Here is a 27,380-nt window from a genome sequence, read left to right as displayed (position 1 = left end):
AGTGTTTTTTATAATTTAATGGAAACTCTTATGAGGGAAACTAGCGCCATCTATATGATATTGTAACTTACCTTCACCTAAAATGTTACCTTTGGATATTATAAATAGGATGTAAGTGCTAGACTGGGGATTCTGTTACGAGCTGTGGAGCAATAAACATCTGAGTGGAAGTGCTGCCTAATTTATTTCTAACAAAATATACGTGGCATAAATCATAACATATCAAAGATGGCAGTTCTTCTAGCTCGCTTACATCTGAGTTGTCATATAATTAATATTGACCGACCGTTGGCTTACTTGCACATCTGCCATATTCCTGTGTCATCCGGATATTTTCAGGCTGCAAGTACTTTAATCAAATACAAAATGATAGAGTAGTTGTTTATTACAAATAAAACGTCAACATACCCATTAAAGAACAAATCTTCCTTGAGTGGACTTCCTCCGTTTTGGCCACTTTGGGTAACCGCACGGCAATCTTAAGTTTGTACAGAACACCGCCTCATAGCGACAAAGGCCTGTTCCTTTCCTCATTAGACAGTACTTCGCAAAGCATATTATTTTTTACGAATGTTATAATTAAGGGTGACCTGAACATTTCTATAAATCATAACAACATTGATCGAAATGGGAAACGATACGGCACATCACCAGTCACTCGTGGCCTGCTAGCTGTCCACAAATAAATCACACGACCCAGTAACGGATTTTGTATAAATCATGTCTTAATCAAATCAAATTGCCCATTGTTATCTTAGTCCCCCAAGCAACCCTGACAGATCATCACTCAGTGTCATTAAATATGAAACAAAATACTACCCGGCACCACACTACGTCGGCGTTAACTAAAACTAATTATAAGGGAATTGGCGGACAAATTTTACAAATTGACTTCATCTAGATGCTTCCATCAGAGAACAAAAATATTAACTTGAAACTTTACAACAAATAGTAAAATCTAACACATCTATCTCTCAAATGACGCCAAGAGCGAGCAATGACTAACGCCAGGTTTAGCAATACAGTTACAGTTGTAGAACTGAAGACAACAGCACTAATATACCACAGAGAGGTGATACAGCGGCAGACCTGCTAGAGGCCGCTTGGGGCCGCTAGAGGCCGCTGACCAAACCAGTTGTAGTATATTTGTAAAGACGTAATAATTCCAGACAATACAAAAATAAAACACATTCAACACAATTCAATATTTTATTAGATAATAAATTTATTACACAGATACGTCAGGAGGACAATAAAAATATATAAATAAATAATAAAATTAACTAAAACAACGATCACTACAAAGGAATCGACGAAGTTGAGAAGACGGTTAAAAATCACACTTTCATAGATAAATGCAAGCAAAAATATGTACAAGGAACAGTTGGCATGGTCTACTTACGGCTACCACTAACATCTAGACTAATAATACTTCGTTAATACCAATCTACACTATACATACAGTCTGACTACTGACTTTGTTCACTCACATGTTGTAAACATGACCTTATCCATATACAATAGTCCATGTTCGCAGCTGAGCACATATCATTACAGATTATCACAATTCTGGTGACAGAACGCCCGCTCATTGAATATTTAATATCTTGTTGGTTCGAAACGAAAAAGTCGCCAGCGACCGACGAAGTGTCCTCTAACTAACACTTTATATAAATTATAAGGACAATACACATGTGATTTTTAACCGTAAAATCAGCGATGGTTTTTTTGGCAAACGTCTCGTCATGATAATGTAAATGTAAGTTGCGTAGCAGTTCAGTGATAACCAAGGCCGCATTGAAATACAACGCAACAATAAAATGTTTACTTAGAAATTAAGTTCCGACCTTGCGTTAATCCGCCAACTCGATATAATGAGAATCGGTTCCAGACATGAAATTTGCCAAAAAGTCTAAGCTCTGTTATAATATGAGTTGTATTAACATAATGAGTTCAGATGAATTTTACCTAAAATCCCTTTGACTCCTTGAGTTCAGTCTGCTCAGAGTGATCTTGGAAGCACCTCACATTACATTCGTTCCGTCAATTCGACTAAATTAAACTATTACAGATTTCTCTGAAGAACCTTCCTCATCACAAAGACGGTTTCGTTTCTCGACGCCGTTATAATATATTTAATCTAATTATAAATTATCACTTTGATAGTATACTTCTGATGAGCATCCACTGTTGAGCAGCTTACTGTGTGTGTGACCTTTCCAGCGGTCGGTGCCGACACGCGACAGCGTTTGTGGCGGATGTAATGTGTGACATCTCTATATGTCGAGTGGTGTGTGTCTGGTCAGTGAGGTATCAGAGGTGTAGTCGGTGGCGAGGTGTGTTCATATTCACCGCAGTCTCGTGTCCGAGGCTCCGTTGATAGACCTCAGCTCGGTGTAGGGGCGCTTGAGGAGCTTCAGATCCTCGCCGGTGACGAGGGGAGTGTAATCACGACGCTTCCTGTACACCATCACACTGAAATACACATGCAAATAATTATATTACTAACAAAATATATTTACAGACATAACAAGACGCTTGGCAAATACATAAAGTATCTCTCTTCTCTAGTTGAGGTTCGGTATCCGCATCTTACATCGTCATACATCGGATCTTTACAGATCTGTTTCTTTATTGATACTTAATAAAATGGTAATATTCTTTATACAGGTTTTAAAGAAGCTTTTTCTTCGGATCATAGACATTAGCTTGAAAACGGTTTAACACTTATTCCATATAGTATGACGATCGCATTTGTTTTGACCCAATAATTAGAAAATGAAAATCGTTATGAGAAATTATAACAAAAAATATAAATAACCGATACAATTTGATTTAAATATGTCAATAATAAATACAAATATTGAGATGACAAACGTAAATTACAAAAAAAAATATCACTGTGTTGTAACTGAGCAATGTATTTTAAACTCGTTAATAAGACTCAAATATCAGAAAAAATATGCGCGAACGAGTGAAAATACAAATACACTTTTCAGGGTCACTTGTTGACAGCCAAGTCGAACCCTGAATAGTTCCTTCCACTCTACCCCTACCCCTCGACCGGCGACATGCGACATGCGATAGACAAGTAATTTTGAGACGGTACTGCGGTGTAACCATCACGGATAGTGTCCAGTGTCCAGAAGTGTATTTCCTTAACCGAATGCGTAATTTTCTAGTTTGAACTATTAAAACCTCAGTGCTGTGTGGCACCTGTGTGCTGTTTAATATACAATTCTGCTTTGTGTTGATTAAAAGATAGTAAAACTGATATTTGTTTAGGCGGGGGACGTCACGTGCTGTGTTCTAGAAACTTGTTTATGACAGACGATTATAAAATGGAGAGGAATACTCATAAAATGCGTCAGAGCAGTAAACAATACATTAATATACAATAACAGCGTTATGAGGTTGTATGACGGTGCATATTGTTATGCTGAACCGTTATGATTTTTACTTTTTTTAAATTAAGCCGAATTTTTAATCTCATGACAGTTTTCTCTACATGATTACCACTAAAATGAATGTTTCCTTGTCCCTGTCAGGAACAATATAAACACGCTCACCACAAACATAAGGGTTAACAATCATCCTTTTCGCTTCAATGACTTCTCCCTAGTTGAGTACCAAAGTCAAACACACCGAGGCCGAGACACACGCACCGCGCGAAACATTCCTCAATATAGTTTGACTGGAAGCAGATCCGAACCCAACAACAGTTATGTAACGAACTTTTTTTGCTCTAACTATTTACAGCTATTTTTGAGATCGTGGTTACCATCAACTTGTGCACAAAGGTGAGATAATTGAGCGAGCGACACGCTCCGCTACACTCCTCAGGCCCCGCCCTCCCAGGTCCTCGCCGCTCAGTCAGTCCACGACGGTCCACACGGGTACAAGTCAGCAGTATTCATTGTATTATTTAAATATTCCGTTATCAGCGAGGACTATTAAGATCTACCCATATCATATTACGTGAGTGATCCCTTCTTATCGATAATTTTATTTTTTTAATGAGGTGAAGTCATTCGAAGTCCATCCTTATCGTTTATTAATTATTACTTTTTTAAATTTCGGCGTTTTATTAAAGTCGTTAGTAAGAACGAAAAGCAAAAAACGGAGCCGCGAGTCAAAGGCGACTGATAGTTTCCCGCCTCGGTGTTAAAAATCTTTTGCAAGTTCTCAATAAACGAACACCAACCGTTCATGTAAAATATATACTGTAAAGATTCTGAAGCCTCAATGAGTTACTTTTATTACAGAGACGTCTGTTCCTGAACCTCCGAGGGGAGAGAAACACAGACGAGTCTATACCAGATGGCAATATTTACTTATTTGTTTGATTAAAGGCTGTGGTGTAGTATTATGTATTATTTGTATGTGATTTTGAATAAATATTGCGAGTGTTTTAGTTTCATTTGACACCTTCCCACGAGTTAGTGTGCGCACACGATACGGTTAAGCCCTTGGTCAAATACAGATATCACTATAATAATTAAGGAGATTATGAAAGGTAGAAAGGAAATCATCACAATGAATTACAACAAAGAAAGTATTATAAAGATGAATTTGTTACGGATATAGAAAATATATCGTTGAAAAATATGGGATGAACGTGTGAGGATAACCTAATTTAAACTTCCATGTGATCGTATATTTCCACAATGCAATGAAATAATTAACATGTTAACAGGAAATAATACAAAAAAATATGATACGCTAGATGTTATGAAAAACACCACACATCATTAGAGGGGAAGTAAAAAAAATAATGAAACAGATGACGTCACGACCTGTAGCAACAATAAGGTTGCAAGTAATAATGAAGATAATACTCGAGAGAGAGAGAAAACTACTCCGCAGAGGAGAATATACGATTATGATTATGACGAAGACCTGTTTAATAAAATCTAGTAGCATGGTAAGTACTAAGCTTTGAGTTGTAAACAGTTTACCAGAAAGTCAGGAAAACCAAACGAGCTAGTTCTAATCTTGCAATGAATCAATGCTAACTTGAAAACTCGTGACACTCTAGTTAGAAATACGTGTGTATGCTTAGGACGAGTTTGCTTCTTAACACTACAAGCGATGCGTTTTCTCTTTCACATTCAATAGATTACGGTAATACTGTAATGTGAGGAGACGCTTCAATGAAAACTCTTAACACTTCGTGTGTAGTGAGATAATGCCGAGTTGGACCGAGCACGCTGGACTAAATAGTTATATTTGCACAATAATCTTAACAAATACTGCGTCATATGCTCATATTTATAGCGAATAGTCTGTTATTAAGGAAGGAAAACAAGATACGAGATAAAACATTTTGTTTAAAAAACCTTAAACTTTTTTTACATCTTGAGTATGTCGTAACGTTTCAACGAATATCGCGAGTGGCGATTTTTTTTTGACAGCTGACCGCGACTGAGTTCATGGAACTCTGTATTATTTATAGTATTTCGTACACCAGTCATCAGGGAGTCGAGGGACCAGTTCACGTCTCCCCGTCAGGAGTACTGTGAAGGTGATTCGGTTCGTATGCCTATCATAGTTACAAATATTACGTAGTTTGAGAGTGTGAAACACTTTGTATGCTAACTGTGTAAAGAGTTTATGTAACGATTCGTGTACAATAATATTATATGTTGGAGGAATTTGAATAAGAAAAAGAAATATATTGAAATATAATAAGCGTCTTTTATTGTAATAATTAAGTAGGCATCAGGATGCGCGGACATTCAGTGTGTTCATCAGCTGTTTTTAATGGTTACATATAAATTCCCAGTTTATGTGTCAGTGTCGATGCATGTACAGTTAAAGGATGTGATCTCTTAGTGTGTAAGATGAGCTCTCGACTGTTCTGTCCAGTACCCTATCCATCACTGACTGATGATCCACTCCATCAGTGCGTGTTTCCTGTCTGTCTTTGTCAAGGTGAGTGACGTCATCACTACCTACTAATAATAGATTTCAAACCTGTGTCTGTATATGTATGGGTGTCTGTGTGTCTGTGTCGTCCGTAGATTGACCGAACAATGGAAACTATTAAAGTGGAAAATTAATGTTTTTTATTAATTGGACCTAGTTGTAAGAATAAATTTTATCAAAGTAAAGAGAAATCCTTTATTAAATACGTAATCAAAATGAACGCTAGGTACATAAATCATTAATGTAAGGCGGTTATAAATCGTTGAGATGTCTGATAACAGAATTACATCGAGATAACTCCTATTGTAATACCAATATACACGCGCCAGTTTGTGTGTCTATCTGTTGTACACTTCAAGACAAAACCTACGAAACCAAAATATGTCACGATCCCAAACGATAGCATTAATGCTAAACTGTAGGAGTTCCAGAGTGAACTGAGTGAGTGACAGAGTGATAACCAAGCGAGGACAGCCGGGGGCAAACGTATGTGGTTGGAATTAAATGTAATGGGTTTATAGAACGGGATGAGACGTAGACGATTACGCTGAGGCGAGATGGGGCTCATTAAGGGAACACGTGTCGGATGGAACTTATACGATTACATCAAGATATCAAGAGACAAATAAATGACACAACTCGTCGTTATGAACAATAAATATGATTCAATAAATTATTATCATTCATGGATTTACTCATACGGTACACGAGAAGGGACCGAGACGAGCTGAGCCTCCGTGGACCGCTCTGATGTATAACATTACATACTTTTTGTAATTCATAACGGAGGTCTCTTTGAACTATTTGATAAAAAAACGGCAACGAAATAAAAAATAATTCTATATTTCTAACAGCCTAATATTACACTAACATGAAAATCATGAAGTTAACCTAGTTGTATCGGTAACTCTTGTGGATCATAGTTGTAACGTGTTTATATCAACACATCATGAACTCTCTCCGTGTGTCTGCATTGTGTGTCTTTACTGAACTCTCCTTGCATCAATACACTCGCTAGAATGTACCGGACATATGGATCCTAACAGAGGGATTTCCCACAGGAGGATGAGGGATATAATTAGACTTTATATTTTTGGTGGACGTTTTAGAGAAATATGTTTTTTTTTTAATGTACTCATAAAAACAAATTAACTGATTTAAAAACATAACACAAAAAGCATAAAATGATAAAATTTATCACGTCTGATTCGCAAAATTAAAATTGACAATAGTGTTGGGGTAAAAGAGTTCCTGGGATCTCGATACATATTATCCGCCTCGGGATCCGTATCCGCCCATAACCATGTTAGGACGAGCCCGCACGTCGCTGACCGGGCCTACGTATCAAGGGAACTGATGCAGGATGGCCAGTTACATAACGTTTCGGTAGCTACACGCGGCTCCTCAGTTAATATCTATCATTTTTTGGGAATTTTACATGATAAGTGATATACTCGTAAATATCTTTATATAAACTAACGTACAAACATATAATAATAAAATAAGCTCGGGAGCGTATTGTATCCCCGCGGGCGTCGCACACGATGTGAACCAGGTTTAGTTTTTGTTTGTATCCAAGTAATAAGTGAATAATCTTACATTAACAGCTTCTGCAGCTTAACGATAGCTTTAAACCACCAAAGAATATAATCTGAAACAAGAGAAAAAAACATGTAATCATTTCTAAACGGTTCACAGGAAGGAAGTTAGTAAGGAATCGGAGTACACCCCGCAAACCCTCGGCCCTCGGCAAACCTGCGAGGAGATAAAACTACACAGGAATAAGTCGGCGCTACGACGAGCCCGCGGCACAGACGCTGTGGATAACGAGTCGACAAAAAGCGACATCAAGTCAAGGGCCGGCGATCAAAGGCTTCTGCCTCCACGACTACAGTTGTATGGACTTGGGTCAATCGTTAGCTCCAAAAATAGATCCCATGATATTTCTCTAATATGAACCAGTTCCGCGGGAGAGACGCTCTACGTTCATTGGTTCCGTACTCTCCAGTAAAGCGCTGAAGTAAGATAAGGGTTTTGTTATTTGGTAAGTGAAGGTTAGGTGATGATTATTATGATTAGTCCTCGTAGTACTCCAGCTAGCACTTCCAACACTAATAACAGAAAGTGAACGTCGATTCTGGTCATCAGGAGCTTCTGAGATATGTGAAAATAAGAAGTAGCGATTCGGATCAGGAAAACGGAAAGATATATGTATGAGACGATTTCAATTTTTCCAAAATAAAGGTGGACATTTGAAGTTTCAAGAAGTCTTTATGATCTTCAGCCGTTGTGAACGAAAAAATAATAAGTCGAAGATCACATGATGCAGTTAATATCTGGGATCAACATACCACCAAGGACATAATGTTATACAGAATACAGATTCCACTAAGTTGCGGAGCGTTCTATACCGGAACCCTTAGAAGAAAATATAGGAATATTTTTGTAAATGATCACCCAATCAACGATTTGTTCTGTTTGGCAAATATTCTGAAAACGATTTTGGTGACCAATTCACCTTGAATTTTTTTTTGGCACGATATCGATGGGGACCTTTCAGACATCTTCAGCCCGACATCCGAAATGTTCTTTGCAATGTTTTATCACATCGACAACTTATATACATTAACATCATCTTTTGTTTCGCAAGATTTTTGATCATGGTCTTTAGCTGACAGGATCGCTGCGACTCATTCGATACAGAAATGTTGAAAAAATTGATCATTTTCAATTTGACGATGAAATAAATCTAAATAGAAAAGATTTCGGTACCGACCTCACCCAAGCGTCCCGGCAGCGAGCGACGCCATGACCACCAGCAGGGCGGTGGCGACCCCTCCCGCCCCCACCCCCGCCCCCTGGACGTGCAGCCCCGCTCCCCCTTCCCCTCCCGCCCCGCCTTCCTCGTCCCCTCCGCCGAACGCGTCCTCTGCCGATAACCAATCTGTCAAACACACCACCGGTTACGACGTGCGTCACCAGCGGGCACTGAGGACTTTGGGAGTCTTCGATATTTGGAAAATCGGATATCAGATTCGTTACATTTTCTTATGTTTAAAAATTCTTATACACCACAAAAAAAAAATATTATATTTGAAAAAAAAAAAATGGTAAAAATTGCATTTAAACAGTATGTCATGAAGGAGAGGGCGTCATAAAGTTATAGTATTAATGGCGGGTAGTTGGCCAACGACCAACGACACTCATTGTGACACATGTGTTTATGGGACTATCGGCTACAAACTACTCGGTATAAAGAAAAAATATTTAAAGCTAGTATTGAGAATATATACATTACATTGAATACTATAAAAATAATCCCGCACCGAATGAAATAAAACGTGAAAACTACAAAGCCCGTCCAGAAACCCGCTGTGAGTAAGTATAATAAACATGCAGTGCCTTGAAACAAAAGATTAGTTACGTACACATATAGAGATAGATAAAATATATTGAACGATAATAAAGTAAACACATGACCTAGGCATGTTACAGTCAAGATAACCGAACTGGAGACGAGTAATACGAAGAATATAACAAGCGACCACACACTACTGTCTAGTGATGAATGAGACTCACCCAGCGCTTGGACTTCTCCGACGAATGATTCAAGAAAAAAAAACAATACATTATTATGAAAGTCGATGCGAAAGCGAATGACGACCTTATGTACATATGTATGAGTCTCACCTCCGTACTCGTTGAGCAGCACCATCACCACTCCGTTGGTCCAGCCGAAGCCGGTCTGCACCACGTACTCGCCGCCGCCGCCGAACCCACCGAACACCGTGGCGTCGTACTGGAACACACAGCGACACTCAACATCTACGCACACGCACACGCACGCACACCTCACACTCACACACACAGACCGCACTACCTCGCCGCTGGCCGAGGCCGGTGCACTCCACTTGTACACATGCCGAGGGATGTGTTTAAACACGCCCCTTACATTTCATATCTTAATGTGCTAATCGTCCAAAAATGAGCTTTAGCGACTCGGTACACGCCATGTGTACTCATGACGAGAGTCTGCGGGTCGTGAAACAGAAACACTCAATAATACTTGTGTTTCCGAGGTTTAACGTGTTTTGAAAATTATATTTTGTTGAGGAATCAGATCCGAACACGCCGGATATTATTTTAAAATAAAGTGATTATTAGTTAAGGAAACTACACAAGCCCTCGAAAGGCACAGCTCTTTGGCAGCGGTCGGACTCTGTGGATGGACCGTGAAATACGATGTCGGTAACCGTTTTCCTTCCTGTATTAGTGACCGCTGGCGTACCTTCTCCAGCATGGCGGTCTTGTGTCTCCAGACCTCGTAGTTGGAGCGCACCCACTTGGCGGCGATCTCCCCGGCCAGCCTGTTGGCGGCGGCGTGCCTGGTGCCCGCCAGACCCTCCACCACCATGTGCTGTAGCGGCGGCCAGGCGTTCGGATAGTCCCACTGCTCCCCGGAGTGCTCGAACGTCGCCGGGATGCCGCCCTCGAAGATGTCCACCTTCATACACGGAACATACAACACATACATAAACACTACTGACGATTATCGTAAGTTATTCAAGTTCGTTCTCGTGAATCTCGGGCCTCGTTTGGAGTACATAAGAGAGACAAGATCACGGCGCCGGTGTAATCATGCTCTCTCTACCTCTCTCCTTTATAGAAAGTTTTAGTGGAGTGCACAGTAAGAGCGGAACACTATGTATCGAGCATACCTTGACTTTATCGAGGTAGTTGATGACCCTATTGACGTAGTATTCCTCGCGGCCGCGATCGTAGGCGCCGGTCCAGAGCGGCGCCACGTTCGAGGGGTAGAAGTAGTCCCGCGCTCGCCCCGACTCCAAGCTGAAGTCCAGCCACGCGCCCACCTCCTCGTGCCACAACACCTGACATACGGACACACGTCAAATATATCCCCCTGATAGCATCGGCACGACTGTTCGTGTGGGTGAGAGGCGCCGTGGAAGGTTGCGTCACTCACATAACAACCATTGCATTAAATTTCATTAAAGCCCACAGCGACGCGGCCTCGAGCTCAGGACAAGGTGAAGCTTGTAAATTATTCGGACATTCCCTGCGGTTGGTGTTGTATGAAGTCACGTGACACAGACTGTGGACGTCCCTGCCACATCTCTTACTTTAACACTTCTAATTCATATTCAAGTTTGATCAAACTTAGTTATAATAAAAGTAGTTTAAAACAACAGGATAAGGAGATCCTGCGATTCATTATATTTTTTTTGTCGTATACACAATTATAACAATATTCCATAAAAACAAAAATCAAATCGTGCTCGAGTCTATTCATTAGCGGTCGTCAACTCGTCATATTCAACACATTTATATCTATGGTCATTATTCACATGGACACCAGACTAATTCCTTACTTAAAAACCTGTGAAAGCAAAGGGAATATTTTCTTTACGTGAAACAGTTAATATGTTTTTGTGTTATTTGATAACAACTGAACAAGCCATCCTTCCGACGGTCAGTTAGAAGCTGAACTTTCTCAACATAACGTTATGTTCTTATGTGCGAGACGCCAGCTGGTCTCAACAAACTACCGAGCTATCACAGACTCGAGTACTTTCCTCGGTAATATTAGTTGTGATCTATCTGTAGTTCTGAGTACCTTCTCGATGGCCTCCAGCAGGCGAGCCCTGACCTCCCGGTAGTAATCGGCCCGGGAGGTGTCCCCGAGCCGCGCGTGGAACTCTGACAACAGACCAGCGTTCCAACACAAGATGGCGTTCAGGTCCACCGGGACTATGGAGCGAGTCTTCAGGTTCGTCAAGTTACCTACACAGAATATACACACGTTTTATACAAGAAGGACGTCGCTCACCCTGAATTTTAAATTATTCAACAAGTGACAGACACGTGACACCTCTAGATACAATATGTACTGTTGTGAGGGCAGTGTTTTATTGATCGTCTCGTGAACGCAAAGGATACCTTTATTGGTTCCGTTGAGTATGAACCATCTGGAGGAGAAATCCCACCCTGACTCCGCGCCCGCTTTCAGCTCTGCGTATAGCTCCTCCTTCAACTCGCGACTGTCCAGATGTCTGAGAAAGCGGAAGAAATTACACGTACTGGCAAACTGACATGGTGACTGTGTCTCATGACCCGACTAAAATGACCTCAGCGGAGAGGTAAGTAACTCAGAGAGAATAAATTAGTACTGGGACATTAAGACTGAAGCGTCTTATGTGTGGTGTGGCGTGTAACTCACTTGGCACAATCTATGTCCTCCTTGTAACTCTCGGGTCGCGGACCTTGAGACATGTCGTTGTATCGAGCCATCTGATACCTGCAACGTCACAGAGCCGTGAAGAGACTTATCGCTGTGTATGTCCTGACACACTTTCTGTGGCGGTGCTTGTCGTGAACTCACTTTTTCCCATCATAGTCGACGCTGACCGTGTGGTTGTTCATCCAGAACTCGAACTCTCTGTCCAGCGTGTGTATGTGTGACCGGAGGAAGCCCAGGTCCTCAAAATCATCCATCAGCAGCTTCACCATCGGGATCAGTAGCGGAGGCTGGGATCTGGGAAGTGGGTTAATATAAATTTCATTGAGGTACTCCCAAAAAATGTCTCAGTTTCGTAATTCATGCGCTTAGAATTAAACAGGAGTGTTACTGGAAAATAATACCTACACCGGCGACTATAGTTCAGAAAGTTCACATTTACTACTGAAGATGTTGTGATCGACCTTTACTCGCTCACTTGTGAAACTACTCATGAAAGTTCTTATCACTGGCACATGTCTGGAATCCTTTGAAGACATTTAACATTGTTTTACTCTTAATAAACTTCTGTTGCCAAGAGGAAGGAATAAATACAGTTTCCGTGATGCCAAATAAATCGAATAAACTAAGGATTATGTGAAGAAGATACCTCATGAGGTAGTAGATCCGTCCTCCGTTAGGTATGAATCCGAACCTGTCGACTATCTCCAGGAAGTTGGAGATCATCCCCATGGCGGTGGACCTCATCTCCGATAGAAGCAGACCCTTGATAATCCAGTAGGAGTCCCAGTAGTAGAACTCGCGGAACCTGCCACCTGACATCACATGTTACTTCCATAGAACTGTCAATGTTAATGATAAATATTGCTAATACGACTCGGACATTTCTTCTGAAGTCCGGGCCGGCAACTGGTATAAACTGGTCAAAACCGATAAATATGTGGCTGTGTAAGTATTGTTTTTGTTGGCATGTCTTTATATAATAATACCTGGTACTATAACCGGGTTGTGTACGTATATAATGGAGTAGAGGTGCTCGTTGTTTTTGACGTCGTCCTTCATCTTCCTGCCGAGCTGAAGCCACAGAGCGTTCAGGTCGGACGCCCACTGGTGGAAGCGAGGGTCCTTGATACGAGACAGGAAGGCTGGAAAGATCGGGATTTCACACTAAGAAATATACTCATATAAAGTGGAGAATGAAATGACCATGGACGCGAGCAGGATTGAACCTGCAGCTTCACGGGATCAACTGGGACGCGACATGTCGGGTTCAGATCCCGTTCGTGTGCATGAATGTTTCTTTCTGTATACATAGGTAGAAAATAAAAAAAAAACCGCTTCTGCCAGCACTTTAGATCTAATATAGGATCTCACAGTGTTATACATTATAAATGTGACAGATAAGAAAAAAAAAGTAATATTTTTCGTATTTACTACGCGATTACTTTTCAGCAACCGTGTCACGGGGTTATGTAGTTTTCAGAACAATAAAATTCGCGTAGTAAATCCGAAAAATATTAATTTTATTTTAATGAATACTCGCGAAAGTCTTAGATCTCATTATATATCAAAAAAATAATTAAGCGTTCTTAGTTTTTGTCTTAGTCGCTTCAGGTTTTCTGGTTGAGTATGGAAAATCAGAAATTATCTCTCATTGTATATTTTTAGACAAAATTCTTATCGACATTTATCTTCTTGTTTATTTACATAACGTTAGTATTATTAATGTTAGTAAACTTCAATGTTATCAACTGTTGTTTGAATGTCTTTATCAAATCAATTTATTAATGGTCTGTTTAGTTTCAAATACAAACGCCGCTAGCGGTCACTGTGAGAACTTTAAACTTAGCGTGACCATTTAAGATGGACTGTAGCACGTTGGTTCAACAAGCAGAGATGACAATCGATGGAATCTTCATTATCTGCAGACGGGTTTACATGAAAAGCTACAAGAGAATAACTCCTTCATTACCTGGGTTGTCCTTCCAATCCGTGGGTCTCCACTCTTCAAACTCGGAGCCCGCAGGGTCAAAGTTATTGTCTACGAACTCCTGAATGTCGGCTTTGGTCGGTCGGTCACTCGTCCTGGGAACACATTCAGCGATCAGCTTCACCGTCAATGTTTATCGTTGCGGTGTCGTGGCGTGAGGTGTCGTGTCGTTACCTGGCCATCATCTCGTGGAAGTGCTCCATGGTGATGTTGGCGGAGAGCTTCAGTTTCATATCCACGAAGGTCTTGGAGTCCTTATAGAGGCCCGCCATTTGGACCGTGTCCAGCAGCGGTCCGTGGCAGTAAATCATACTAGACAGAAGTCACTCATCAGTATATAGACTTCTAAAATAGATTACATTAGAAACACAAAATACACGCTAGTGAAGAATCTTAATTGATGTTTGTATCAGTTGTTCCTAAAGTCTCTTCTATCGGGGACACGGACGTCACGTCACTTTATACAGATCTCTACGACAGATTACATGACTTATGTTTCACGCATCACTGAAACGCGTACCTTTTAATAATTTGTGCGTTTTTGTCGGGAATAGTATAAAATTATTTCACAAGACGCATCAGTAAATATTTATTTATACTATATTTTTTTCGAGATCATTTTTATTGTATTTAGCGTTCAATCTTTGAAGAGGACAGTTATGAGCATCATAAAACATGTATTGTTATATAATGAGGTCCTCGAAAACAATCGGAATCATAAATACTATTATTTCTATCATAAAAAATGTTATTAAAACCTGATGTTTATCTGTGTTCTATTGTCATAGTACTCCCAGAGAGACTTGGAGCTCCTCATAAACATTCATTGTACATCTTGAGTACAGCATGGCATATTTTAAGGAGATCCGTTCGGAGCCTAAGACTACCTTCATTTTCCTTCATCTGTAATCTTTAAATTTAAGGGTTTTTTTATTACAAGAAACATTGTGTACAGTACAGTTACACACACACCTCGGACTGTAGTGTCTTCTAAGTCAGCTTCTGGTATTACATGATATAATAACGCGCATCGTTCTAATGAACCGTAGCGACCGTAGCGTGTGCTGTGAGCGGTCTGCTTTATGTTCTGACTAACAATAACCAACATACTCTTACATAACACCGTGTGGCTGTGTTCCAACGCTTGCCGTCACCTGGTCAGTGGTATCGTTTATACACATACCGACGGACACACTTCCGACGCCCAAGGTCTCAAGCGGTTCCGGTAGAGTGTTATTGCATATATTTATCGTATTTGTTCCGCTTGTACGAAATCGGATTCGTTTCAAACTTTGCACCGTACAGATTAATGCATCCTTTTAGTCCGTAGCATGTTAATATTTAAAAATGATAATTTAAAAATGATAATGATAGTTTATATTTAAAATCGTCCTTTGTTCTTTACAATAATGAAATGACTTTTTTTTTGTTCCGGTTCACTAGATAATATTGTTTCCAGCAACCTTCACTTTAAATGAATTAATACATATTTAGCAACAAGCACTGTTATCTTCTTTGTTGTATAATTTAATGAATATTTAAGAAAAAATATGTTATAAATTGAATTTAACGAAATCTCGATCTTTTTTAACGGAATTATTCAAAACACGTGAAATTAAAAATCAACAACATTAATAATGACTATTTGTAAATAAATGCTATTAAGATTACTTTCTTATAACATTGTAAATTTCCCTTCCTTTAAATCATCGCTTTACTTTTCATTGCCTTTATGTCTTATATGTTACAATTATAATTAAGTATTGAAGGCTTTATATCTCGTGTCTTGAGAAAGTACTGAGATCCAGGACACATAAGCACGCGCTCCTATTTAGTGGGTACTTTAAAGGAACTAAACATGTGATATACATTTAGATGAAAAGATAAAGAATAATAAAACCTTATTTATTGAACTTGAAGGCAATTGTTCAAGAGTATTTTGACAGTTATATAGCGAAATGCGAAGATATCATTGAAATCCATCAGCCTGGACGAAGTTTTGTTGTTTGGAACAACTGATACATGATGTGTGATGATGATGTGGATCAGTGAGTCTCACCTATCACAGGTGGGCGGCAGCTTGGTGCGGTCCCCGGCGACCAGCTCCAGGGCCACTAACATTATAACTATAAGTTTCATTGTCAGTATCACTATGGCACTTAGCTATATACACTAATATCACAACAAGGAGGTGCAGGAGATGCAGGACGAAGAGACTATCCTCTCGTCTACGTATTGAGGAAGGTGCTGATGATCCTGCAGGGCGTCCGTCTCCAAAGGTGGATCATTGTGTTAGAAACGCGATCATGAACAGGCCGCAGAGGCTGAAAATAAACATTGTAACACTTAATACTGGATTATACCTTATAATAATTTCATTAAAATTCGATTTTCTATCAAAACACACTTGGTAGATATAGCAATGAGAAATATATTACAAAAACTCAGCAATCATTAAAACTTAAGCGATGCGAGTACTGGGAGACCAGAAAATGAAGGAAGTCAGAGTAAATCAGAATAATTATCGAATTTACAGAAACCTTTTATTGTTTTATAAGTGTCTACAGAACGGAGGAGCAGTTTTAGAATTAGTGTTATCTCAAGGATCTGACTGAAGTTTTATTTATTTATATTGACACTAAGTAAATATTTTAAGGAAAATAAAATATAAAATAATACAAGCAAACATGAATTGCTTTTCCAGACAAAAATCGTTAAAGAACAAAAAAAATCAAATAAATATATCATAAAGGCGAACTGAGAGTTCAAACAAATATATATATATTAAAAACTCAACGTAAAACAGAAAAGTGCGAAGATGTTAAGAAGAGAATTATATCTGTAGACAAGCAAATACCATACCTACGAGTATAAACGAAGACAATGTCAAGGTCCCGCGTATAGCGTCTACAACACAGATTATAAAACGACGGGAGAGAGTTTAGTGACGTTTTAAATATTTAAAACAAAAAAGTAATTTTAAGTAATGTCAATAATCTCTTGTAGGAGCTGTAATAAGATGTTTTGTAAAACTAAATCTATTATTTTCGGAAGCGTAGTGAAAGCAGTCTCCGGGTGTTAGGACGTCTTTCTTCTCTCAGTCGCTCTTAGCCTGAGTGGAGATTTTTTTGAAAACTAGTACAAATCGATATATCACCAGATGTGATGACTTAAATTGCAACATTTTTATTATGCAATAAATACGTAAGCATCCCATATAATTATTATAGTACATGTATTGTACAACGTCGACAGCATACACCTAACATTGAAACGTCTGCGATTTTATAACTCGGTTAGAAAACACGAGTTAATGATGACTCGACTGAATTGAAGACGCCTCGTGGACTCTAAAAATAACTGAAATTATGTTGCGTGAAATTTATTGGCGAACGGTTTTAAATAAATTACAAATATTTAGTCCCACACAAAAATCATACCATGATTTGATAGTCATCACTTAAATGAGGATTTGGGGTCCCGGAGAGGGGAACAGACCTGGCTAGTTGGTCTTCCAGTATTCATGGATCCCCTTTGTAATATATATATATTAAAGACTAGAATGTCCCCTTCAAAAGTTAGGGACTAGCCCGGGGAGTAGTGGTTGGTGTTAGCTGACGGAGCACAGGACATGTGGAGGGGGATCGTACTGAACGGTGCGCGTGTGTAAGTCATAACAGATGATTGCAAGGTGTCACACAAACACTTGACGATTCTAATTTAAGAATTATTGCGAGGAATGTCGTTTTAAAATATCAAATAAAAATTTTGCACGCGGCTCTGCTAACGGTTATCGAGCCAAAAAATAGCTTTGTGCTGCACTGTGTTCTTATTCACAATAATTCAATAAAATCCATTCAGCTGTGAAAAAGGAAACAGATGTAGCGGTAGAGCGAGTTCCTTTGGCTTTTTTTTTAAACTGCAGAGGACACTTATGTATTGTAGTAATTCTGAAAAGTTACAAATATTCGTACAAAAGCGAATAACATTTCAGTAAAATTTGATTACATTACAAGTAATACGAAAGGGTTCAAATTTTCCAAATCATTAATGGGACACAAATCATCATCAAAAATAAGTTAACCTTAAGAAGTGATAGCAGACTGTGAACCGTCTTTGAAGTGTCACTATGTCCAGCACCGCGCCCGTCAAACTTAGCATTCTGGTAGCAACACGTGTTCAACTAAAGGTCACCAGTTAGACCAAAAAAAGATCGAATCAAAGTCATGACATTGACATAATAATTAAATACATATCGAAATATTCCTCGTATTTAAAATATCCATGTTGAGAATAGCTCACGGGAGCGCAACGAGTAGTGTTCCGTTGATTTACGACCAATTGACTCCGCGGCAATTGAAAGATTACTGCTTACCTTTAACCAACCTTGGACGCGAAGACGATTTTTCACATGAACTGGAACACTCTTCTTTTTCATTAATACATATTGTTTTATAAACATGACGGTATGTGTCACGACGATAATAAACTCTATTTTATACGAATGTTCTTTCCATTTGCTTTTTTTATTTATATTAGACTCAAAAGATGATGAAGAAATTTCCATCAAACTTATACCAAATAATTGTTACTTGAAAGGCATGAAAAATTTAATATTTATGACACGATGATGTAAATTAAAAAGACTTTCCTGGAGAGGACTGAACGTTCCGAAACCTCAGATAATCTCAGAAACGAGATGGAACCTCCTGTTTAGGAGTGACTATAATGAAGAGCTCTAAATTAATTAAAATAGCAGACTCACGTCATCAAAACTATTAAGTGCGACAGATCACGTGTGTTACACCCAAATACCGTTCTCACCCACCGCCAGACATCCTGTCACACACCTCTCGACGTCACATCTATTATGGAAATCGGATGATCAAAGGAATTACAACTATGCACAATGTATTGTTCTGCCAAAAACACACATGAATCATCTTTATCTGAACAAAATTTTCCAAATAAAATGTTCACATATATAGCAAATATATACATATATATATATATATATTTGTGTCTTATCAGGATTTCAAAGAATATTTTCTTCATACGTGACTTTATTTGCCATAAAATATTGTCATAATTTTAATTGTCATGAACCGATCATAATAATTATCTATAGTAGGGGGTGTGCTGCGTGTCTGTGTGTTTTGAAATAACGGCTAAGTGTCTGCAGTTGTTGTAACATGTATAATATTGGCAAGTTCTGTACGATGTCCGTTAGTGGGAGCGTCCTCAGAATGAATTTAGAACTGTTTAGACCTGAACTTGGCATCGCCCGCTGGCAAAGAACATTACTCGATACCGAAGATTTGATAAAGCTGATCGTGACGACCTCCTCACACATCGTCAAAGACTCAATGATAGCTAAATGTTGAATACATTAAACTGTTACGTAATAATATAAAGTTTACTTGTTTATATGAAACAATAGTAATAAATCCTTTGACATTGTCATATGAGTAATATTATTTACGCACATAAATATAGTGTAAATAAGAAAATCTTTAATCCTTAACACCTAACACACAAACTTACCGACTGCCTTTCGTATGGATTATACTAGGGGAAAAATATTGAAGCTGTCAGAGATTAAGTAAATCAAATGCATAACGGAATAGTTGATGAAATAAAAAACCTCCATGTGGTGATAGCTATGTATATATTTAATTAGTTATTTTTAACGTATTCTCTCTTGAAAATGGTTAATTATTTCATACCAATGACATTTTTTTCCTACTTTATCTTTCTCTTTCTCTTACTCTTTCCTACCCTCCAAAAACATCAACATCTATCTCTTGTATTTGTTTCATGTATGCAGAGATTTTTAATTTTACTCATCTTTTCCACAGCATTTTGAAAGTCAATTGAGAATGCGTATTCCAGAGAAATGCAGTTCCACTCGTTGGCCATAGTTATACCAGGCAGGATGCATATTAAGAGTTGGGCGGGCTAGTAAGGTAGTCATACCGTACCAACCCCGCTCAGGGGTGCATAGTATTTATTACTCTTGATTTTTAAGCGACGACTCCTAACAATTATAAAGGCACTAAACTCCTTACTTCTCACTCTTTTTTTCCTATAAATTCCTCTACTTTTAAGGCAATATCACCCCCTAAACCCAAAACCTTCTGGTTTCCAGGCAGTAACATCTACAGGGAGAGCATCTACTCTGCTTATCTCTTTTAAAATAATGTAAAGATGACATGCATTTAGAGAGGAATTCGAGAAATGAGTTAATTATATTTTTTTAATGCTTCTGAATTGACTTGTCTAATTAATTGTATTGTTTGATTGACACAGTTACATGTTTTTTATAATAATAAATTTAATAAAATTATATTAATAATAAATGACCTCAGCTACCGAACTAATCGGCAAACAATTTTATTAAGTCACGCTCTAAAAAAAAAATTAAATTTTCTGTGATCCCAAATATTTGTAAAAATTAATTATACTATGTTTTCCTCCAAATTAATCCAGAGATTATTACATCAAAGTCGAGCCAGTCACAATGGTTCCAATATATTTTTATTAGATAACATATTTTTCATGTTTTTGATTTTCGTGAAACTGTAATGGAATGCATCATTACAGAGTTTATTGACACTGCTTCATTAAACGTATGTTCCACATAGTCCGAGGACGTGGCCTTCGATGACCCTCACGGGAATGTAAATATTCAGACATCACTAACGACAGCCATCAAACAATTGTTATTGTAGTATTTGTGACTGAAAATTAGTCTGTTTGTAACAATGAAACACGTAAACAGCACCGCCTCGAGGACTCTGTATGAACCGAAAGACCGATATGCTTGAAATGTTATATTATATGTAATGATCGCGGACGGATCACTGTGTCAATATAATAAAAACTATTTACTTTGAACATTTCATTATCTCACTCGCCGTGAACTTTCTCGAGTAGGATATTGCAAAAATATTAACTAATTACAAAAGTACTAACTACAAGTGTGTCTTAATCGTTCGACACTTCATTAAAATATTCAATTATCGATACGTCGCTCCGATACACATAGGCCTTAAATTAGTTGCAATACTTGAAGCGAAACACGTATCCAAAATAAAAACTGTCGACAAAAATATGACAAATGATTCTTATATTATATAATTTGCGTATTATTCAATTGGAAGGGTATTTATAGAAGACTGGACGTACGGAGACTCGGGCGGAGAGACGTGGGTGTAGACGACGAGAGGGAAATTAGCTTGGAATAATACAACTTGAAGACAATACATAGTATAGGTTGGACACGACTGTCATTAAAATATATAAGTATGTTGATTACACGTTGTGCTCAGTAAAAATATTTCAATTAACCTCAAATATATAATTAAGTAATGTTTTACAAAAAATAAGAGACAAAATTAAAGTTAAGAAAAAAAAACCGGATGTATCGCAAACACAAAGACGAACAAACTAACGTCAACACACAACATGACAGACAATCATCTACATCTACTTATAAGATGTCTTAACTTTTGGTCGGTTCTCGGTGTAAGTAAATTGCTATTTTCTCTTCTATAGTCTTCAAAGTTTCCATCTATCAATGAGTTAGTCGTTCTTTGTAAATCAAGTATATTTTACAAACATAACATATCAATAAGCGTACATCATCTCTCACACACGATAAGATTCTCGAGCTCCCACCATGACACTGCACTATGAGACCAGTACTAGTAGACATCCTGTGACTACTGATACATAGAGAAACATGCAAATTAAATTCTCAGCGAAACGAAAGGCAAAAAAATATAGACTAGCTGCCACTCGACGTCAGAATGTTTAAGTTACAGAACGTTGGTATTTTAATATTTATCGACTAACTATGAATATTTAACGTCATTTTTTTTTTCTATAGTAAGATATACATTTTTTTTTTCTCTATAACCGGTTTTTATCGAACCTAGAACGTGTACAATAATGGATCGAAAACTCGACCGTCACTTCAAATAATGTTTATAAACTCATGTAAAGAGATGGAATAGAAAAAAATCCGATTATAACAGCGTCCTGCCACGTGCGCGAGATTAGACCCTGCGCTGTACGTGATAAGGTTTCAACGGTGACGGCGGGCACGTCACAAACAATAAACAGCGCCCGGCTCAGATCAGGAAACAGAAAACGTGAACACGAGCAGCGGCAGCGGCGGCGGACAAGACCGTGCGAAAATTAACAATATACAAAGAAAACGTATCATATAGAGCTGACGGCGACCGCTGCTGAGGACACGGGGATCAATGCAACAAACGCACAACTCACCTACAGACAGTCGAGAGAACCAACACACACCGACGAGCACGACACACGGGCAGCCACGGACAAACGGACGGGCGAGAGAGAGGCGCGCGACTGGTCGGTGTCACGGACGATTATCAACTGACTCAAATATGATTGTTTCGCGACGTATAACGACGAGGACACACACACACCCTTACTCTCACACTCACACACGTACACATCAACCACCATCAGTAAGTGAGTGAGTGAGTGTCTGTGTGTGTATCGAGCAAATATAGTTATAATGACGCTCTGTGAACATCGTCCGCGGAGGGATCAAGTGGAGTCGGAATGACTAAGGAGGACTAAGGAGCTGTTCCGCGGAGACTGTTACAGGTTAAGAACATTACGTAACTCTATACGGTATTGCGAAAACTTCAATGTCGATACGGGAATTGACTGCACATTAACCAACATCATGATCAGTATCATGATACAACGTCAGTGGAGGTAGGTTTCCACGGCGGAATGTTTTCTTTCCGCTCTCCGAGACGCCCTCTATCAGCAGTCGCGATAACGTTTCCTGTAATCTCGAACTGATCTGTGGGAGCGCACGTCCTCATCTCTGAAAACTTCCTCTGACCATGTTTCTACATCTTGTGTTATCTTTGATCTCATTACCCTGGTCTCAACTCTGGTTACTTACTCTCTGTCAGCCGTTTGTCAAAGTTTTGATCTTTCATAACTATCACTTCCTTTTTCATAACATCGACAGTTTCTGTGAATTATTTTCTGTATAATATTGCAGTCAGTTCATCGTAGACTTTTAATTTTCCTTATAATGATATTCACTCTATTAATTCTATATTTGCACCGAATCGGAAACAAGCCGATGAAGCGCTGTAATTTTCTAACAACTTCTTGATGTAAATTCCTCCAGCGCTGGTAAGGCGCTTGTTTGTCTCTATTTATCTGCGTCAACGTTCTTCTTGCCCATTGGTTCTTATAACCTGCGGCCATCGTACGATGCTCCGACGGTACTCGTATTGTTTTTTAACATAATATTTATTTACTAAATGTCACTAAATTTACGATCGATGGAAAAAAAAAACAATAAAAAATCCAATATATTCATTTCAAATAAAAAAATATTAATGTTTGGTTAGACTACCTGTCAGAGATCGTTATAAAACTCATAAGGAACTTCCTTATAGAGCACATAGAACTGAGATGGGCGCGAATTATCTTGAACCGTTACAACTAGGTAGAGGACCCGTCACTGGGGTCATATATAATTAATTTATATGAAAGGATACTAACACGACATTAACTACTACAGAGCACCGGAACACGGAAGACCTAAGAATTTTAATTGTAATTATTTTACCAATTCAATCCTTATATCATGAGCGACTTCATCAGCACATCAACTGTCACATCACAAGCGACGAGCGACATATGTATATAGCATGGATTCATACGATGGTTGCTGCAACACATTTGATGTCCAACATGCTGGGTGAGGTCCATTTTGAATAACGTGTATGAAAACGAACCCAACTAGCAGAGCAGTTGAACAGATCGACTGATTTGTTTGGTTTTTATCATTGCATATATAACATTGATTACTTCAATAACTATAACGTGTACCTACTGTACGAGCTCGTGTAACCCACGTGTAACTTCCTACCGGGATATGTGTTTGAAGTGTGCGAAAGACACGGGCTCAAGTTACGTGACTGACCGCACGGAGACTCGGCTGACGAGCTAGAGGGGCCGGCAAGGAGCATTAGATACGATAATAAATCTTTAAATAACGAAAGTAATACCACGAATTGAATTACCTTCATAACGACGTATTTAAAACTGAAACCGCAGAAAGTATCTGCCGTAACCGTCGTGAATTAACCGTCGAGAGATAACGTGGCCGGCCCGGCGGTGGCGAGCCCATCGGACCTCGACTCCTCATTGGCGGAGAGGAGCGAGCCTCCTGACGTCAGGCCCGCGCACGCGACCACCAGAACGTACCACAGTTGCATTATTATAAAGCGAACCGTTTGATACTTTCATCTCACACAAACATACGTACAGCACTCACTCGGGCACAGGCACGACATGAGATTGTTTCAATTCACATGTAACGACGAGTACTAACTTGGTTAAGACACATTTTTTTATTAACATATAATCATAGTCGGGTACACCAGGTTGCAGTTGTTGTTTAAATTCGTTCCAGTAGTTGTGAAGTCGTTAGTTTTATCGTTGTAAACATCGGCCCCTCTGTACGCAATAAACTGAAATACAACATGTCGGAGGCGTGTTATTAACACATTACTTGCTAACAGCCATTTTGAATTTCGTTTGAAGTTTTGTATTGATATAATGATACGAGATCTGGTCGGAGGTCGCTCTGTTTCCGCATTATTCCTCGCTCGGCCGATTGTACAACCGGTTTTAAATTAACTTTATTTCATTTAAATCACACAACTGAATATTTAAATTATAGATTTGATATTCAAAATGTTATTTATAATGTCTCCGTCTCGTTATATTCTATTATTTGGCTGATTATGTTGTAAATTCTTGTAATTGTTATTTTTTTATATTCTAAGGAAAACAGGATTCATGGAATTCTATTATAATGATCCATCATAATATTGAGATATGTATAGAGGGAGAGACAGAGAGAGAGCGAGGATGAAAAAAGTGCAAAAATAGGCAACATTGACGGAGGTTTCCTTGTAGACAATATATAAAATACACAAGAAAGTGAGCCAATTCTTAAGACCGATTAAGAGTTCCTTTACAAGAAGCGGGTGTACAGACAAAGAGAAGCGTCGGTATTAGGGCTAAAGAACATGTCTCGGACTTAAAACAAGGTGTGCTTCGAAGTCAGCAGTGTGTGAACACACCATGGACAAACCAGGCCTCTACATTCGGTTTGACAAACCATAGATCCTCGATCGTAAAGACAAGAATGTACCGAAAATAATCCGCGATGCTATCGAAATCAAAAACATCCTAATTTCAATAGAGAAGATGGCTGAAATTTATCTAACACCTCTTATAAAAAATAAAAATCCCATGTCCGTGACCACACTGCAAGGTAAAGAAATCGTTCTCGGTACATGACAAATAACAAAACTAGCTGACAGATACTTTTATCTCGTCTGCCCGTAATCACGGTCGCTGTTAACTGTAAAGGAACCGAATCTTCGGGAACGTGTAGATATAAAAAGATTTAAAATGATGCGATAAATAAAATCTAAGTGTCCTTTATATACAAAACATCCAAGATAGCAACACTTGGATGCAGGTGAACTAATGTGAACAATCACTAGACAAATTGATTCGTAGAAGCATAATATGAACAGTTTTCTTGAAGTAGATCTATTAAATACTTATATAGAGTACTTTAAATAATTATATATTTTAATCGACTTCAAATCTAAGACTATTGAGGACGTTGAAGTTCTTTTATGGAAGTGCACGCGATTATTTTATTTACTTAAATCATTGTTTGTTGCGGTTTTGTTTCGTTTATTTATTATTCTACAGCCTACATACTTGATCGAGGGAACAGAAGATGAAGGTGTAGCGAAGTTAAGCCGAGAAACCGTAGCTTTATTTGAATCAAAACTTTCGAACCTTTTGCGTAATATTTCATATACCTCCATTATATTTTATAAGTTCGTTATGTAAAACATAACACTCTCGACATTAACGATTAAATGATTATCTCATAAACTTTATTTAGTGATTTACAGACCTATGTATGTGTTTGTGTCTACATGTACCCATCTGTCTCGCTGTCTGTGTGTGTACACGAAGGTGCGGTGCAGTTGTCACAGTGGAAGATGCCGCTCTCAGATCGATCATCTGTTGTTGTTATATGACACGACAGCTCACCTCTCTACACTAAAATATTTCTCGAAGATTTAAACCAGCCAGTGTTCGTTGACGGGAGGTTGACTGTCAGGTAGTTATATCATCAGACATTTAAGGATTAAAAGTTGTCAACCACATTATTGGGAAGGTACATTTATAATGTATGCTAAAATGCAAAAAAACTATCTCATCCCGAACACTAAAACAAAACTACGTTTGCTACTAAAACAAATCTTTTATATGCGCTACAATTCAGTAGAGGCTGTTAATAACTCAAGATGTGTCTCGTGTTTAGATTGGTATCGGTTGCTTCTGATTATACATATATCTCTGGCTTGCTGTTTGTAATGTATGGACAGGAACCCCACCTGTCTTCCTGTTCCATAACGCCAACACACCTGATCGTTCAGCTTTTCCATTGTAGAATCACACAGGATTCAAGAAGTCTTCTGAGTCATAGAGGTCTCTTTTTTAGTTTATTGGTTTCCATGGACTTCTTGTAAATAAACTTCAGACAAAACCTTAATTTACCTTTTTTTTAAACTCTTATTGCTGTGTTGAGTAATGTGAGTGGAGTAGTGATAAGCATTCGAGTTGTGAGGCTCGAATATGGCTACGGTGGCTTGGTTTAACAAGTGGCGGGAACGAGATGTTCTCGATGATGCAATGTCAAATCTTATCAGTTTTTAGTCAACATCAATGATTATGTATCACACGCAATCTCTTTTTTAATCATTTTAATATCTAATTATTATGATTTTATTATAATTTATATCAATACTCTTGTGTAGTTGTGAACTTGTGACAAAACTATTGCATAGATTTTAAACAAGTCCTCCTCTCAAATTCCAACATTTAATATAAAGTTATTAATGCTCTCTATTCTATAAGTGTATTAACTTACTAAATATTAAAAACAACGCGGCCAGAGTCCCCGGTGTCGACTGGTATACTCTACATAGTACATATATCGATGGTCACGAATGCTCTTCATCATCACGTCATGTATTAGCTTCGGTTATTGAACTAATGTATGCCATTTTCTGTTTTACGCATCGCATTCAATTG

At 38.5% G+C, this 27,380-nt stretch overlaps 1 protein-coding gene and 1 long non-coding RNA gene across 5 annotated transcripts in view; one reads left to right on the top strand and one right to left on the bottom strand.

Annotated features, from left to right (window-relative positions):
- Positions 1-1,195: 1,195 nt before the first annotated feature.
- Positions 1,196-27,380, bottom strand: part of LOC116775912 (trehalase) — a 31,307-nt gene continuing 5,122 nt past the window's right edge. Inside the window, exons 1-16 of one of the 4 annotated variants that reach the window (XR_009753102.1) lie at positions 22,467-22,614; positions 16,234-16,498; positions 14,349-14,486; positions 14,157-14,269; positions 13,174-13,329; positions 12,834-12,999; positions 12,329-12,481; positions 12,167-12,244; positions 11,887-11,999; positions 11,564-11,730; positions 10,647-10,817; positions 10,217-10,432; positions 9,619-9,727; positions 8,705-8,872; positions 7,528-7,579; positions 2,367-2,475 (exon numbers count right to left, since the gene is read on the bottom strand). Coding sequence is in view for 3 of the 4 variants with exons in the window: in XM_032668962.2 (XP_032524853.2) it covers positions 2,349-2,475; positions 8,710-8,872; positions 9,619-9,727; positions 10,217-10,432; positions 10,647-10,817; positions 11,564-11,730; positions 11,887-11,999; positions 12,167-12,244; positions 12,329-12,481; positions 12,834-12,999; positions 13,174-13,329; positions 14,157-14,269; positions 14,349-14,486; positions 16,234-16,313 (1,950 nt within the window). In the remaining variant the exon portion in view is untranslated. Of the gene's footprint in view, positions 2,476-7,527; positions 7,580-8,704; positions 8,873-9,618; positions 9,728-10,216; positions 10,433-10,646; positions 10,818-11,563; positions 11,731-11,886; positions 12,000-12,166; positions 12,245-12,328; positions 12,482-12,833; positions 13,000-13,173; positions 13,330-14,156; positions 14,270-14,348; positions 14,487-16,233; positions 16,499-22,466; positions 22,615-27,380 lie in introns of those variants that run through there. The other 3 variants (XM_032668962.2, XM_061524332.1, XM_061524331.1) reach the window with 3 other exon arrangements.
- On the top strand, positions 2,864-5,691 carry LOC116775913 (uncharacterized). Its single transcript, XR_004353871.2, has 2 exons — positions 2,864-3,978; positions 4,266-5,691. It is a non-coding gene; the product is annotated as an uncharacterized LOC116775913 (long non-coding RNA).

Source organism: Danaus plexippus, chromosome 24 (genome assembly GCF_018135715.1).
Source record: "Danaus plexippus chromosome 24, MEX_DaPlex, whole genome shotgun sequence".
Lineage (NCBI taxonomy): Eukaryota > Metazoa > Arthropoda > Insecta > Lepidoptera > Nymphalidae > Danaus > Danaus plexippus.
The sequence above is the reverse complement of the archived record's forward strand: the minus strand, read 5'-3'. Positions and strand labels throughout refer to the sequence as shown.